The sequence below is a fragment of the Miscanthus floridulus genome, chromosome 19 (genome assembly GCF_019320115.1).
Source record: "Miscanthus floridulus cultivar M001 chromosome 19, ASM1932011v1, whole genome shotgun sequence".
Lineage (NCBI taxonomy): Eukaryota > Viridiplantae > Streptophyta > Magnoliopsida > Poales > Poaceae > Miscanthus > Miscanthus floridulus.
In genome coordinates this window covers 27,196,052-27,211,768 of record NC_089598.1, presented here as the reverse complement: position 1 = coordinate 27,211,768, position 15,717 = coordinate 27,196,052, and the positions used below count along the sequence as shown (strand labels likewise).

The following is a 15,717-nucleotide window of genomic DNA, read 5'->3' as shown; positions in this document are numbered from 1 at the left end:
GTCGATGCAACACATGCACCAACACGATCAACAATGATATGATCCACTTCATATCATCATGTGATCATATTGGTTCATCGATCTTGACCTCACTTGCTTTTAACCGTTGCCTTCGTCCATCGGCGCCAAGTCTTGCTCAAGCTTCACCGCCACGCGGTCCATCGCTCTAAAGCCTCTAACTTGCTCTTCACGCTTACAATCGATCCATCAAGCCAAGTCATGTCTTGATCTTCTCCACCTTGCTCACATGACTCAATGTCATGTCTCATATGCAATGAGCTCCTTCATCATCACATGTGTGAGCTTTGCAACATCTATGAGCCATTTCCACCTCCATGGTATATGTTGCTCACACACATATACCTGTGGACTAATCACCTATGTATCTCACATAAACATAATTAGTACACCTAGGTTGTCACTCAATTACTAAAACCAAACAAGAACCTTTTACCAATAAATTATCCGCAGTGCTAGCGCCAAGATGTTTGGATGGACGCCCGCGTTTGGCGACCCACGCTTGCACTCCGTCACTCCCGTGCACCTGCATCCCATGCCCGCCTAAGCGGGTCCCGCACCGCACGACCTGCCCGACTGTACGTGGGGAGTCCCCGCTCGCGCCCTCCGCTTTCTCATGCACATGCACGCGGCCAATAATTGCAGCAGATGACTATAGTAGGTGGCGATGCCAGCATCCAGAAGAGGGAGAGGGGGCGACAGATGCCCAGCCGGCACCAGGAGGAGGAGACACTGAGGCGAATGTGAGGCAATAGAAAAGCAAAAACAGAGATGCAACACCCGATCTACTTTTAAAACATCCAGATGCACACACTTGCAACATACACTAAAGGCAGATGAAACATGCATTTGAAACACTAGTCGCAACGCCAGATCTACTTTTAAAACATCTAGATGAAACACTTGCAACATACGTACGAAACAGCTAAAACACTCGAAACATACGTATGAAATACTTGCAAAAAACACCTAAAAACACTTCATATGTGTGAAAATATTTGCAACTTTCAAATAAAACACTTGCAAATATACGTCTGGAAAATAAGATAAAACATTTGGAACATACATTAGAAACATACGTGTATAGCCACTGCAATATATGCAACATTCCGATCTACTTTCGCAACATCAAGATGAAACACTTGCAACATCTAGATGAAACATTTAAAACACTTGAAATATACTCTTGCAACCATGGGCTTTGCTTGGACGAATGGAGTCACGCCGACACAGAGGTCGGCGGTGGCGCACGGACCTTGTTGTGCGGCAGTGGCATGAGCAGCTCGTCGGCGGGTGCGGCGTCACACAAATCTCGTCCTCCTCGCCTACTTGCTGGAGCATCCATCGTGGAGGCTCGCGCGGCTCGGTGGAGGCGGGCGAGGCAGACTGGGACCGGTGGGGAATGCGGCGTGGAAGAGGTAGCGCGGGGAGCCAGCATGGAGGAGGCTGTAGGGGATGGGGCACGACGCTGTGGGAGACTAGTGGCGGCGAGACGGAGTGAGGTGGGCGAATAGACACAGCGACGCAGGGAGAAAACGACACAGCGAGCATCGAAACGTGAGGATAGGGTCGCTAGGCGAGCGACGCGTATGAGAGTGAGGGGTGGGAGGTGTCCGACCGTCCGATGTCTTAATGTTCAGTTATTCGACCTGTTTTGGCCCAGTGACGGCTTGTACGGTTACGGGACGACTTAAATAAATGAAACATTCGTTTTAGGATTCCTACGATTCCTAGCGCTAGAGCTAAGGCAAAGAGATTCGCGTATTGGTGGGAGTAGGGATGAAAACGAATCGGATACGAACGGATATCACTGATATTACATTTGTTTTTATATTTCTGTCCGGATTCGGATTCGAATACGGATAGTGTCAACCATATCGGATAAGATATGATTGGATATCGACATCATAAATATGCAATTTAAATATTCGGATACAGATACGGTATCGGATGTTGAATATTCAAACTTGGATACGGATAAATCTGAACCCTTTAAACAGATTTAGTCTCGAATACGATCGCAAAATATCTTCATCGCTGGGTGGGAGGCTGGGAAAACATATTCAATCTTGGGCGCTTGTGGAACAGCGCGTCCTCCGCGGAGGGATCGCCAGAGATGCGTGTTGTTTTCTGATGGACCCCGTTTCTCCTATGTGCGCGCCACGTGGCTGAACAGAAACGACAAAGGATCCCAAAGGCCAAAGCCCACTCCCGAAAAGCAAAGCCCACTCCCGCAAAGTGGAGATCCGCATGCGCGACGCGACCCTCGCGCCTTCAGAGTTCAGATGAAGCAGGCGATCCACCTACACTTACAGTGGGTCCGTCGTTGCACTTGGACCCGCATGCCGTGTCACCGGCGTCGCGCTCCACGCCGTCGTCCGGCACTCCGGCCCCTCCCCACTTGCCGGCCGCGCGCTACGACGCTAGTGCGATCGCCGGTTATGCATGTCAGCATGTACTAATCACCTTTGGGATGTGGATAACGGAAAAGCAGTAAGTCACACTTTGGCGACCTTTCTCATTCAGTACTATTCTACTATCTCCCATATCCTCCGTACGAGAGCAAACAGACGGTGGATCACGCGCGTGGCACCACTACACACGACGGGGTTACATTAAATTTTTTAGATGACGAGACGAGACGGAGACGGCGCCACTTGCACCTCGCACCCGCGGCACCGCACCACTCTCCTCTAGTCTCCGCCCGCTCTGCTCGCCACCCGCCCGCCTGCCTCGGAATCGAGGCCGGCCCGTGCTCGTGAATCCTCCGTCGGCGCGGCGGCGTCGGTATTCCTCCGCCGTGTGCCGCCTCCCTCCATGGATTTCGTCTGCCCCGTCGATCCCGCGGTGCGATTCCTAAAACCCCGCCAAACCCTTACTATTTTTTTCTTTTCAAACGCGTCGGATGCTGCTGGGGTTTTTGAACTATTGATCGCGGTGTGGTGCTAACCCGCGAGTGTTTTTGGGGGGCGATATCTCGGTGCAGGTATGGGACGACGACGGGAGGCATTTCGGGCCGTGCTTCGCGGATTTATATCCTTGCTTGTTTTTTTTTTTTTTGATCTCGAGTGGGTTGCAGTTCTGAGGTTTTGTTGTTCTCGAGTGTGGTTTGCTGTTGGTGCTCTTCTGAGGTCTCTCCTTAATACTTTTGTCGTGGCTGTACGGTGCTGGGGTTCGCCGGGAATGCGATCGCCACGGTTGCTGCGCTCGGGCTCTTCCTCGCCAAGAGGAACACAACCAGAGCTCAGGTACTTGATTTTGCTCTGCATCATCTACTGCTTCTCTATTTCATAAGTAACCGATCAATTTTGCGATTATTTCGAGGAGCATTTCGCTGTCTACGTTCACGCTGTTACAGAGTAGGTGCGGCAAGTATGTCTAGTTTGCATTTGTTTCAGCTGTTACAGAGTCACAGGACTAGCAATTTACTCTGGTGTCGACAGCCGAGATACATTTTCTTCTTCCTATCGGCATACTTTGACCTGATGTGACTCACACTAATAACGGAGATAGTTCCCTTTTGCTGTAGCAGTACTAATTGTCTGGGACTTGTGTCAGTCAAATTAGCTTAAGTTTGACAAAGTTTATAATGAATAGTATTGTCGCCAATAAAATTTAGTATGAAATATATTTCATAATTAATCTAATAATACTTATTTTGTATCGTGAATACTAATACTTTTTAATATAATTTTAGTCAAAGTTCAAATTCTTTGACCCCTCGAAAAACAAGAATTGCATTCTTTTGTGGATAGAGGGAGTATGTAACTGCGTTGTGCTCATAGAGGGGTAAAAATAAGGACGGCATCTACTATACTGCTGCTAATTTTGAATTATGATAATTCCTTTTTGTGTTTGCATTCCATGCCTACAAAGCAATACATTGCTGTTAATGTATTAGGCCTTATTCAAATGCCTGTGATGCTCCCGATATCGCATTATATATTTCACATGTTTCTTTTTGTGCTAGACCATTTGGAGTATTCAAGTAAAGCTTGCACTGATGATTTAGTCCTAAGTAATTGTAGGGTTAGCACCTTCAGTTACTTATTATGAATAAGTTGATAATTGAAACTGGATCAAGATTTCAGAAATTTGGTGGTCATACTAATACTAGGAGAATTCAAGCAGCTGGCAGCATAATATACCACCCAGTACCACATAATGATATTATATGTTCTTGCATTAAATAACTTAATGAAACAAGATAAGTTGACACAAGGCAAACCGTAAAAACAACAAATTATATTTTAACACCATATAGAAGCAATGCCCGGGGAGAGTGGCTCTGTATTACATTTATTGGCTTTTACCTGACAATTGTCTTATTCAATTTATGTTCTTAATTATTTGTACCTTGTTATGTATAATAATAGTTCTACTACTTTAGAACGTCAGGAGAGGTTTATCGGAGAAGTTGTTTGCATTCGGTGTGCCTAGTTTTGCAGCCTGCCTTTCTTTGGTTGGATTAAGTATGCTAGCTAAGAAGAAATTTGAAGGGAAGGATGTTGAGAATTATGAACTATTCTTCATATGCTCCCAGTTTATTGCATGGGTAAGAACTCTGTTGTCATCATGATCTTGTTTCTCTTCTGAGTCATATAAATGTTTGAACAAATGTCTTTAGGGTTGGTGCTAAACATTCCTTTTGATAGATGTCTGTAAGTCTTGTCCATGTCAGTGGGACTTGGTTTGAAATCCTCTATAACCCAATAATGTGCTTCTGCTGGATCTTGAAGATTATTCTAGAGATACCTCATTTGCAATACAAGCTTACGTTACTAAAGGTATCCCATTATTTTACAAAACGATTTCCTTTATCTTCGACATGTTAATAAAGCTGTGGAAGACTTCTGCAAAATTCTGCTGTTTTATTATGACTGAAATAAAATATATTTCTTTGTCTTTAAACATCTATTCTAAGCTTTCTTTAATCAATAGGCAATGCCATCTTTTATGGAGATTATCTCATTTTGTACTGCAACCACATTTGGACTCTTTGTTATTGTGGCTGCTGTAGTAGGCAACAAAAGGTACCTGATTCCCCAATTTGCCTACGTTTCTGAATATTTTTTTTTAAAATATTTTCATTGTCTAAGATATTGTGAACTAGTACATTTTTTTTGTTTAGCAACTAGTACATACTGTTTCATTTCATTGTCATTGTCCTAAAAGTAATGTGCAACTGTTCACTCTTTCAGAGAAGTGAACTCTATTGAAGCCCCACTCATTCTAAATGATGAAAAAGCTGAGGGTGAAATAACAAACATGGTATGTGATTTCAGTAATAAAGCCTCGGTTTTCTATTGTACATTCAGGATGGTGCATTTTCAGTCTATGACCTGTGTAAGAAGTTTTACATTAGTTATGGTATTGCTGTGATAATCTCATCTTATGCATGCTTTTTTTTTCCTCGAACACACATGAGAGGTGGGTATCATTATATTAAGTAGAGGTCATCTTATGCATGCCATAAAGTTGCTATTAGCTTGCAATTTGAATACATGGTCTTGTAACACATTGTAAAATTCTGTGTATGAACAACTATATTACCTGCAAATTTTACAGGATCTGTGCTAACTGCTGCATGCTGACGTGCATTGACTTCCTTATTGTTCACTATTTGGAGTTGATCGTCGATATTTGGATCCTGTCCAATCTTTCTTATTTATTTTCCATCACCAAAAGGTAATTGTGACTTCTTCCCTTAATGTTATCTTTTTCAGATAAAGGACTACAATTTGTGGGAACTGTTGACTTTCAAATTCGTTAATCCAGTGATGGACATTGGTATCACAAGACAACTTGGCTTCACAGATTTACTTGAGTTACCAACTGAGCTTAGAGCTACCTCCTGTTATGACAAACTTCTGTCTTCCTGGACTGCTGAATATCAAAACCACCATGACAACTCATCTCTACTTAGAGCCATGTCTTATTCTTATGGATGGACATACTTGCGTTTGGGACTTCTTAAGGTATCCTTTTCTTTTTATTGAGGTTGTTGAATTGAGTAAAAGGATGTTGCTAGATGTCAACTCTGGGATTCATGGCATATAAAAGTTGGCGTCCTTTTGTCCTCACCTCGTTTATGGCAATTAGAAATATATCCTTTTTTTTGCAAGGAACAATTAATATATCCTACAAGGAGCAGATTACACAAGTGACCTGAAACATATCATCATAGTATTACCTGAAATTCCATGAACGGCAACATGGGATTAATTATCTTAGAACAACAACTTTTTCATGTTATTACACTTATTTCAAAGCCAAGCATTCTTAAATTGAAGTTCACACTGATTGCCTTTAAGTTTCTAACATTCTATTCATGCAGGTATTAAATGACAGCATCAGTTTTGTTAGCCCTCTGTTGCTGAACAAGTTTATAAGACTTCTTCAGGAAGGTATTAATCCCTCAAGAATAGAAGATTCATTATTAAAAGTTCTCCCAGGCAAATAGATACTCTGTTCATTCTTGGCATTTGAAGCAATATTCTATTTGGGAGCAAAAGACTAACAACAGACGTTCTTACATGCCTCTTTTCTTCTAGGATTCTTGTGTCGTTCATTTAGAAATTTTGTGTAACATACGGACATTGTAGTTAAAAATATATAGGTATTCCTATATAAAATAGAAGTGCATGCAAATATTGCTACTTATCTGGTCAAATCCATCCAACTCGGAAATTTTATTCGATTTTTTTCAGCAATCTAATATACTAATCTACATCTTCTGTTGGTTTCTGCACAACTTTTCAGGTTCTGATGGCATGGATGGATATATTCTTGCCATTTCCTTAGGATTGACTTCTATTATCAAGTAAACCATCCTTACTATATGATTTGCACTTTTGCACATCCATTGAAGTGTTTATGATTTCTTTTATACTCAAACCTTTGATAATGATGAATACATCTCATTTCTGGGTCATTTATTTTTCTTGACGTTTAACAGACTATTCTCAACCTATATACTGGAACTATAAGTTACATTATAGGTGTTAAACTGGTGTTCTCATGTTAAGGCTGCATCACTGCGGCTGTATCATATTCTACATTCGTACTAGTGTTACATGTTCATTTGGTTTCAAGTTGCAATCTATCTACTTTCCTCCTTATGAGGAGCAGATACTTAGTCATACCAACAGTTGAATTTGATGATAATAAAGATGAATTTAGCAATTACATCTCTGAGCACCTTGTTGTATTATGGGTGTTATATTTTCTTGTTACAATATATTGTCATCGAAACACTGAAACAGAATACCATATTAGTGGACCTTTGCTTGTCGAAAGAGAATTACCTTGGTGGTGGTTCCTTGGATTATATGTTCTTAGTTCTTAGTATTAACTAGCATTTTTTCGTTTACACTTTTGTTTTTTTATGCTAGGTCCTTTTTAGATAGCCAGTACTCCTTTCGTCTAGCAAAGCTCAAGTTGATGTTACGATCAAGCATCATGGGGATAATTTATCGGAAGGTATCATCATTCCTCATGCACTGTTAGTATCTTTGTGTGATTTTTTTTTAAAAAAAAAGTAATTCAAACATGTGAAGTCAGCTTGTATTGTACAATAGTTTTCCAAGTTGGCAATGAACCCATACCATCGAGATGTTCTTAAGCATTTGTACTTTGATATCACAATGCAACACTGATTGGTTAGCTAGTATCCATAACAACATATTCACAAGGACAATTCGGACTTTCCATTACAAATGACTCAAATTGACACCTAGGAGGTGGAATGTACTCCCTACTGCCACTGGAACTTAGTTGTTGTATGTTAGTTCATATGTCGTTTATTTTCATATAGATGTCATTCAGACAATCAAAATGGTCTGATTTACTTGAATCTACAATTGTTTCGCAAATTATATGTTATAATATAATTGATAAAATGCAATCATGTGAAAATACTTTTAATAAAATATCTTGTGACAACATTTCCATTTGAAAAGTTCAATTAATTTTTGACATGATAGCTAACAATGTTTTTTATTTTAAAAAATTGAATGCGCGTTCAAGGACAAAATGTATTTGGAACAGTACTTGCTAATTTTGATATAGCGTAGAACTTCTGCTGGGTATTCTATATAGCTTCTGTGGAAGGCTGGAAGCTCGTTTTGATCTACCAATTTGACATTGTATTATGTAACGAATTCAATTTTGAAGCATGTTATAACTTTACTTGACTTTTATTTGTTGTTTTTTAAATTTGGATGGATCTTTCTTAAAAAAACAGTGCCTACTTCTCAGTCTAGCTGAGCGCTCTAGGTTTTCTGAAGGTGAGATACAGACCTTCATGTCTGTTGATGCTGACCGCACAGTAAACTTGTGTAACAGCCTTCATGATGCCTGGAGGTACTTCTCATCTCAATCTCACATTTTTGTGTATGAAAGACTTAGATTACTATATGTATGCCCATGCACTCCATTATCTAATTCTTTGCATGATTTGGTGTTTATCTAGCTTGCCACTGCAGATTGGAGTTGCTCTTTATCTGTTATATACACAAGTCAATTATGCTTTTCTATCTGGGCTTGCAATAACAATCATACTAATACCAGGTATGCTTACCTTATGCTTCCCTGTTCTGTATTAGGCCATGCATGACCTTTTATCCTTCCAAAAAATGGATTGTGAATTCTATCATCTCTTGGTTTGCCCTTATTGTCTTGTGAATATTGATCTATTGACCAAGGCATGCTTCTTATACTAGTCCAAATACAAGGCATGCTTCTATACTAGTCCAAATACAAATAGATGTATGTTATAAGAACCTGATGGTGCTAGGGACTGAGATTTTAGTGTGTAATGCTAGATTGCTAGCCCATGTTTATAATCTAATCATAACTTCCTCGAATTAAAATTTCTGCTCATATTTTTTACTTTTAACCATGTCAGTCTCTTTTTCTTGTAACCATGTATACGTGCACAGTGAACAAATGGATTTCTACAAGGATTGCTGGTGCAACAGAAAAGATGATGAAGCAAAAAGACAGAAGGTAAGAAAACTGGTCCTCCATTGCATTTGATGAATAAAGAAAACATGTTTAATTTTGCCATATTCCCATATCGCCGAGGTGCTTTCTCAAACACCATTACATTATACCTCAGCTTCACTGGCATATACTGTTGATTTGTTTTGGGTCATGAGGCATGAGGAATCATGCAAAAGTTTGCTAGTCAACTCAATAATTATAGAACTTAAATACTCCAAAATTTATCCATGAATAGGATAAGCTGTGCAGGGGAGCTCTTAGCACATATTAGAACAGTGAAGATGTACAGCTGGGAGAAACTATTCACTGAACGTTTGGTGGAAAGAAGAGAATCAGAAGTGAAGCATCTCGCGGTGTGCAACTTCTCATGACTAATCTACATTTTATAATAAGTTGCACATCTTGCACTGGAACTAACAAGGGCCTCCTATTTCCCAATAGACTAGAAAATATCTGGATGCTTGGTGCGTCTATTTCTGGGCAACCACACCGACATTGTTCTCCCTTTTCACCTTTTCAATTTTTGCAATTATGGGACACACATTGGATGCTGCCACGGTAAAACAATATCATGAATGATATGCTTAGGATATGCCTTTGGACCAAGAAACTTCCTACTGATATCTGGAATCCTTATTACAGGTATTTACTTGTGTTGCGCTCTTTAACACACTAATATCACCGTTAAACTCATTTCCATGGGTTATTAATGGGATGATTGATGTAAGTGGATAACTGGTTTATGTTATTATACTGTTACGTACATTTGCAGCTGCACTAACATTCAATGCTTTGGTTGCTGCAGGCTGTTATCTCTAGCAGACGGCTGAGTAATTATTTATCTACTCCAGAACATCACTCGTCCGAGTTTACTGCCTCTGCTGACCTTTTAAACCACCACTTTAAGAGAGACACCGAAGTAACTCATAATCTAATGGCCGTCGTCCTTCAGAATGTATCCTGTTCTTGGTCTAGCAGCTCTGTTGCTGAGCCGAGCATAGTTCTCAGAGATATATCTTTGCAGCTACAAAAAGGGCTCTTTATTGCAATTGTAGGCGAGGTAATTATTCTGACCATCACATTTTCGTTTTTATACTAAGGTGTTCTGGGCTGGTTATGTGGTGGGGGTACACAATTTCGTTAATGGTTTGGTTGGGAAAACTGAATAGCATGTGTTTGGCATATTATATTATATATCTCAATTTGCCATTACATGCAAAGAAATGCAACCAGATGTTCAGATCTTTTTTTATAATCATCTAATCTGATGCTATTTATATTTTTCTCTGAATTGAGGAAATTTTATGTCTATCAGGTTGGTTCTGGTAAATCATCTTTGTTGAACACAGTCATTGGAGAGACTCATGTCATCGGTGGTTCTATTAGCTCCTGTGGTTCAATTGCCTATGTACCACAGGTAGCACTTTATGACCTGGAAATTGCTTAAGACTTGCATTTGAAATGTCTCGAGACTAAAAATGGAACCGGTGTTCTGTAGGTACCATGGATCTTATCTGGCTCTTTACGAGATAATATTTTGCTTGGGAAAGAATTTGATCCGAGGAGGTAGTTTATTTATGTCTCTGACAGATGTTATCACAAATTTGTTTTGTTAGGTCCTTGCATGACATTAGAGCAGCTAACATGAACCATTGGAGATGCTCATACACCATAGAATTTATTGCTTCCCTTTTAATTAGCATTCCGCATCACAAAATTAATGCAGATACGAAGAAGTAATAGAGGCATGTGCGCTTCGTGTTGACATATCGGCAATGGCCAGAGGAGATATGTCACATATTGGAGAGAAAGGCACCAACTTATCTGGTGGACAGAGAGCTCGTCTGGCATTGGCAAGGTCATGTTTTTGACAACTTTGTGGACTTTCATCCTTCTTAAGCTCGCTAGCTAACATTATGATCATACACTTGCAGGGCTTTATACCACAATTCTGATGTATACTTGTTTGATGACATCCTTAGCGCAGTTGACTCCCAAGTTGCTTCGTGGATCCTGGAAAAGGCTGTTATGGGGCACCAATTAATGCAGAAAACAAGATTACTAAGCACGCACAATCTTCAGGTAATATTCATTGAATCATATCCAAACTAACTGCACCACATTGGTATTAAATGTATGAATAATATTTAAGGTTATATCTCATACTACTAGGCTGTATGCATGGAATAAGCGGAGTGATGCTGAAAGAACAATGCAATTTTCTTTTCGTTTCCTTTTCTGTTTCCCAGGCCATTGCTGCTGCAGATATGATTGTAGTCATGGCTAATGGGCTCATTAAGTGGTTCGGGACACTGGAATCTTTCTTGGCAACTCCATATTCAAGAATCTCTAAGCCAGATAATTCGAGTCCTACCTCATATGCAGCTTCTGTGAAAGATAAAACACCAATGGTAACATGTGAACTGAAAACTGATGATATACTTGAAGATTTAGTGGTTTCTTATGAGGAGACAACAGATCAGGTAGAAGAAGAGGCAAGGAAACAAGGCAAGGTTGAGCTCGGTGTCTACAAGTGAGTTATTTTGTGAACTGGAGTGCGCTATACAATAGAATGATAAAAATATTTCAGTCTTGTGTGATCTATTATTCACAATGGTTCTTTTTTTTACAGAAAATATGCAGCATTTGCGGGGTGGTCAGCTGTTGTTTTAATATTCCTAAGTGCATTCTTAATGCAAGCATCTCGTAACGGCAATGATCTTTGGTTAACTTACTGGGTTGATACCAGCACAGGTACCAACAACACAAGATTTTATCTGGTAAGAGTACTTTCTACTAAGTAAACATGAACCATAATAATCAGTATGTTGAATTTGGTGTTCAGTTGTTCACAAAGAAATATTTTCAGCACATTTATGCTGATTCAAAAATTTGCCTGTGCAGATTATCCTTGCTATGTTTGGCATCATCAATTCTCTTTTCACTTTGGGAAGGGCATTTTCTTTTGCATTCGGTGGCCTCCATGCAGCAATCCATATTCATGCATCTCTTCTTGAAAATATCATCAGTGCCCCGATCTGTTTCTTTGACCAAAATCCCAGTGGTCGGATCCTAAACAGGTTTGGTATCTTATTCATCAGATCACCTCTATTTTTTAGTAAGCTTCGAAAGGTTGAAACGCCCCATGGTCTTGACGCTTTACGAACTTTCAGATTATCGTCAGACCTCTACACCGTTGATGATTCTCTTCCTTTCATCCTCAATATATTTGTGGCCAACTTCTTTAGCTTACTCGGCACTCTGGTTGTTTTGTCTTATTCACAGGTAAATTATGTAAACAATAGTTTAGGGCCAGCCTTGTACAGTTGTACTTCAGAAAAGAAACTAAACCATGTTTCTTGTATTTCATGAATGTTTGGTCTGCAGGTTTCCTTCTTACTCATCTTACTTCCACTCTGGCTTATCTATAGGAAGCTGCAGGTACCAATTTCACTCATTTATTTCTGTATTGATGCTTAACTCATTTATCTGAGCCTTTATAGACTATATAAAATCCATACTTTAATACAACAGTGTGTAACAGTTAATACTCTTTTTCTCTTAGTTAACACAGTGCATCATGGTATTATATCTATGCTGTATCTTATGAAGAAAGAAACTAATGCTTTGTACAGTTCTATTACAGGTCTACCTCACGTGAAGTACGGCGACTTGATAGCGTTGCTCGTTCACCAATCTATTCATCTTTCACAGAGACACTTGATGGTTCATCAACAATAAGAGCTTTCCAGAATGAAGTATGTTTCTTTTTTCTTCCCAGGGCAGAAGGAAGCATTCTAGTTGCATTTAGACAAATTCAGAAGGATGTTAAAACATCATAACTTTCCTTTTGAACTCAAAAGCATCACATATCAAAGGCACTAGTGCTAGTGCTTGTGTGGTTTGTTCAAGATATTGACAGTACACTACACAGGGGTTCTTCTTGGAAAGATTCATCCAACATGTGACACTATATCAGAAAACATCCTACTCTGAGCTCATTGCTAGTTTGTGGCTCTCGCTGAGACTCCAGGTACATATTTTTTTTGTCCTGCTATAATAAAATCATCATGTACATGGAATTAGTTACTTTTATCCATCAGTAAGGCCTATAATCAGGCACTGCAGTGACGAGCAAACTGTTCAGTTGTTGGCAGGTTTTATCATTCTGTTTATCGCCATGATGGCCACTATCAGCTTCCAAAGCAGTTCTCTTGTCAACTTAGCGACACCTGGACTGGTAAGTTTTATTGGACACAATTGCTGACCTTGTACTTCGGCATTTCCATCTCGATGGAAATTGTAAATATAGTTCTGTTCAAAGTACTAGATATTAATCATATTAAAAAATCTACTGCAGGTGGGCCTGGCTTTATCATATGCAGCACCTGTAGTATCGTTGCTGAATGGCTTCTTAACCACCTTTACAGAAACAGAAAAGGAAATGATCTCCGTGGAAAGGGTTGATGAGGTAACCCGAAGAATCACTTTTATCCTTATTCATCAAGCATCTCTCTACCTTTAATAGCTTGATGATGCTTGCAGTACATTGGCATACCTCAAGAAGAACTCCAGGGATCAGAACCTCCACCGAGAAACTGGCCAACGGAAGGGAAGATTGAGTTTGAACATGTAACACTAAAGTACAAGCCAGAGCTACCACCTGCTTTAAGTGACGTTTCGTTCCTTATTGCATCAGGCATGCAGGTATAATGCTTCCAAGACTTCCACTGACTCATTTTGATTTGCGAAGCTATCCTGATGTCTGCTCTGGCTTTTAGGTTGGAATAATAGGAAGGACTGGAGCAGGCAAATCAAGTATACTGAATGCACTTTTCCGCTTAGTTCCAATTTGCAACGGTCGCATCTTAGTAGATGGCATTGATTTGGCTAAAGTTGCCGTCCGAGAACTCCGTGGACATTTTGCAGTAGTTCCACAGAGCCCCTTTTTGTTTGATGGGTCTTTGAGGTAACTACTGAGTGCTCATTTTCACAGTTTTCAGGCTGGCTTTTCACTGTTTCCATGCTGACTATTTTCATGCTTGCACTGATTAGGGAATAAACAAAAATCAATGTTCAATATTCAATATTTTAATCTTGAATATACGTGACAGGGAAAACCTGGATCCTTTCAATACAACAACAGATCTCAGGATATGGGAAGTTCTTGAAAACTGCCATATGAAGGGAGAGGTAGAATCAATAGGTGGACTCGACATCCATGTGAAAGAAAGCGGTGCATCTTTTTCAGTAGGGCAGCGACAGCTCCTATGCCTTGCCCGTGCCATCCTAAAATCGTCCAAGGTACAGGCTACCATATCATTGCAGTATTGCTTATAGCAGATACACAATTGTGTAAAAGCCTAATCAAAACCATCTGGTTAATTCTATCGGTTTTAATGATGAGTTAAAAATCTCAGTCAGAGATGATCAAATAAGTGATGCATGTAATTATAATGATTCTGCAGGTGCTTTGTCTAGATGAGTGCACAGCCAATGTTGACAACCAAACAGCCTTCCTGTTGCAAAATACAATTTCTACTGAATGCAAAGGCATGACTGTTCTCACCATAGCACATCGTATTTCAACAGTGATGAAGATGGACAATATTCTAGTTCTTGATCAAGGAAAACTGGTAAGTTGTGCTACTAGGATCAACATTTTGAAGTACCATTGCAAAAACCAAAGAGGAATATGGGAATGAACTCAGAACATATGTACCACAATAACATTTCGCAAGAATGATACGATCATAACAATACAAATGAGGATGCCACATTTGTTGAAAATCGCTGTTAAAAACACTACATACAAAAAAAAGGGTCCTAAACCAAGTGACAACAAAAATGGATCAGCGTTTTAATTCCTATGGTAAATGACAGACCTCCAGGTCATGAGTATGCTTTTGTTCAAATGCCTTATTATCCAATTAGTGTAGGATGTTATCTAACTCTATACCGCTCCACTTTAGGTTGAAGAAGGAAACCCAGAAGCCCTTATGAATCACAGACTCTCAAGATTCGCTCAGTATGCCAAGGCATCTCAGATGTGATTATTGGAGCATGGTTTCCTACTATGTTATGCTAGGCCTTTTTACTTTTTTTAGAGTTAGAACTTACTTCCTAGACATTAGATTTACCACCAACCAATGAGCTCGTAAGAACAACTCCAAAATGACACCACTAGCTAATATGGCTAACAGAGGCTCTGACCCTCTATTCGAACCATTGAATATATGGTGATCCCCTAGCTGTTGAAATTCCATGTTCTGGTACTAACAGGGAAATGGATCACAGAAATTGTTTCTAAATAAGTGCAGTTCATGAAAACCTTACTTCATTGATTGCTTTTCAGTTCTCATGGCTGTTTTGTTTTGGTAAGGAGTAGGTATTTTCAATTCTAGTGGCATGGTGCTTGATTGCGCACTACAAGTGAGGCACCGCCAGGATGGATCGACATACAAAGCACTAAGCTGTCTCAATTCTCAAATTGATCTCAACTGGCAACGAGGGAAAATGTAGGGGATTAATAACCATCTGCAGTTTCATTCACAAGCAAAACTGAGGTACCGTTTGGATGCCGAATTTTTTGGCGAAATACTACGGTAGCATTTTCGTTGTTATTTGACAAATAGTATCTAATCATAGTCTAATTAGGCTTAAAAGATTCGTCTCGTGGATTTTGTCTAAACT

The 15,717-nt window shown here is 39.8% G+C and overlaps 1 protein-coding gene across 3 annotated transcripts; it reads left to right on the top strand.

Annotated features, from left to right (window-relative positions):
- Positions 1-2,661: 2,661 nt before the first annotated feature.
- On the top strand, positions 2,662-15,717 carry LOC136527221 (ABC transporter C family member 13-like). Of its 3 annotated transcripts, none has more exons than XM_066519860.1 (36): positions 2,662-2,865; positions 3,005-3,051; positions 3,182-3,266; positions 4,409-4,573; positions 4,674-4,805; positions 4,960-5,051; positions 5,220-5,289; positions 5,745-5,996; positions 6,356-6,425; positions 6,781-6,841; positions 7,413-7,500; positions 8,264-8,382; positions 8,492-8,589; positions 8,961-9,027; positions 9,260-9,377; positions 9,466-9,582; positions 9,667-9,747; positions 9,830-10,084; positions 10,340-10,441; positions 10,523-10,590; positions 10,751-10,882; positions 10,959-11,106; positions 11,274-11,557; positions 11,657-11,804; positions 11,929-12,104; positions 12,198-12,309; positions 12,412-12,465; positions 12,660-12,782; positions 12,959-13,057; positions 13,172-13,264; positions 13,385-13,495; positions 13,570-13,731; positions 13,806-13,993; positions 14,139-14,328; positions 14,493-14,660; positions 15,413-15,717. In XM_066519860.1, exons 1-36 carry the CDS (start codon positions 2,836-2,838, stop codon positions 15,458-15,460), a joined length of 4,353 nt encoding a protein of 1,450 aa, XP_066375957.1. In that variant the 5' UTR covers positions 2,662-2,835; the 3' UTR covers positions 15,461-15,717. The 3 variants fall into 3 exon arrangements, with proteins under 3 accessions (XP_066375957.1, XP_066375956.1, XP_066375958.1); XM_066519859.1 differs by lacking the exon at positions 15,413-15,717 and adding an exon at positions 14,997-15,358; XM_066519861.1 differs by lacking the exons at positions 14,493-14,660; positions 15,413-15,717 and having other exon boundaries at positions 14,171-14,324.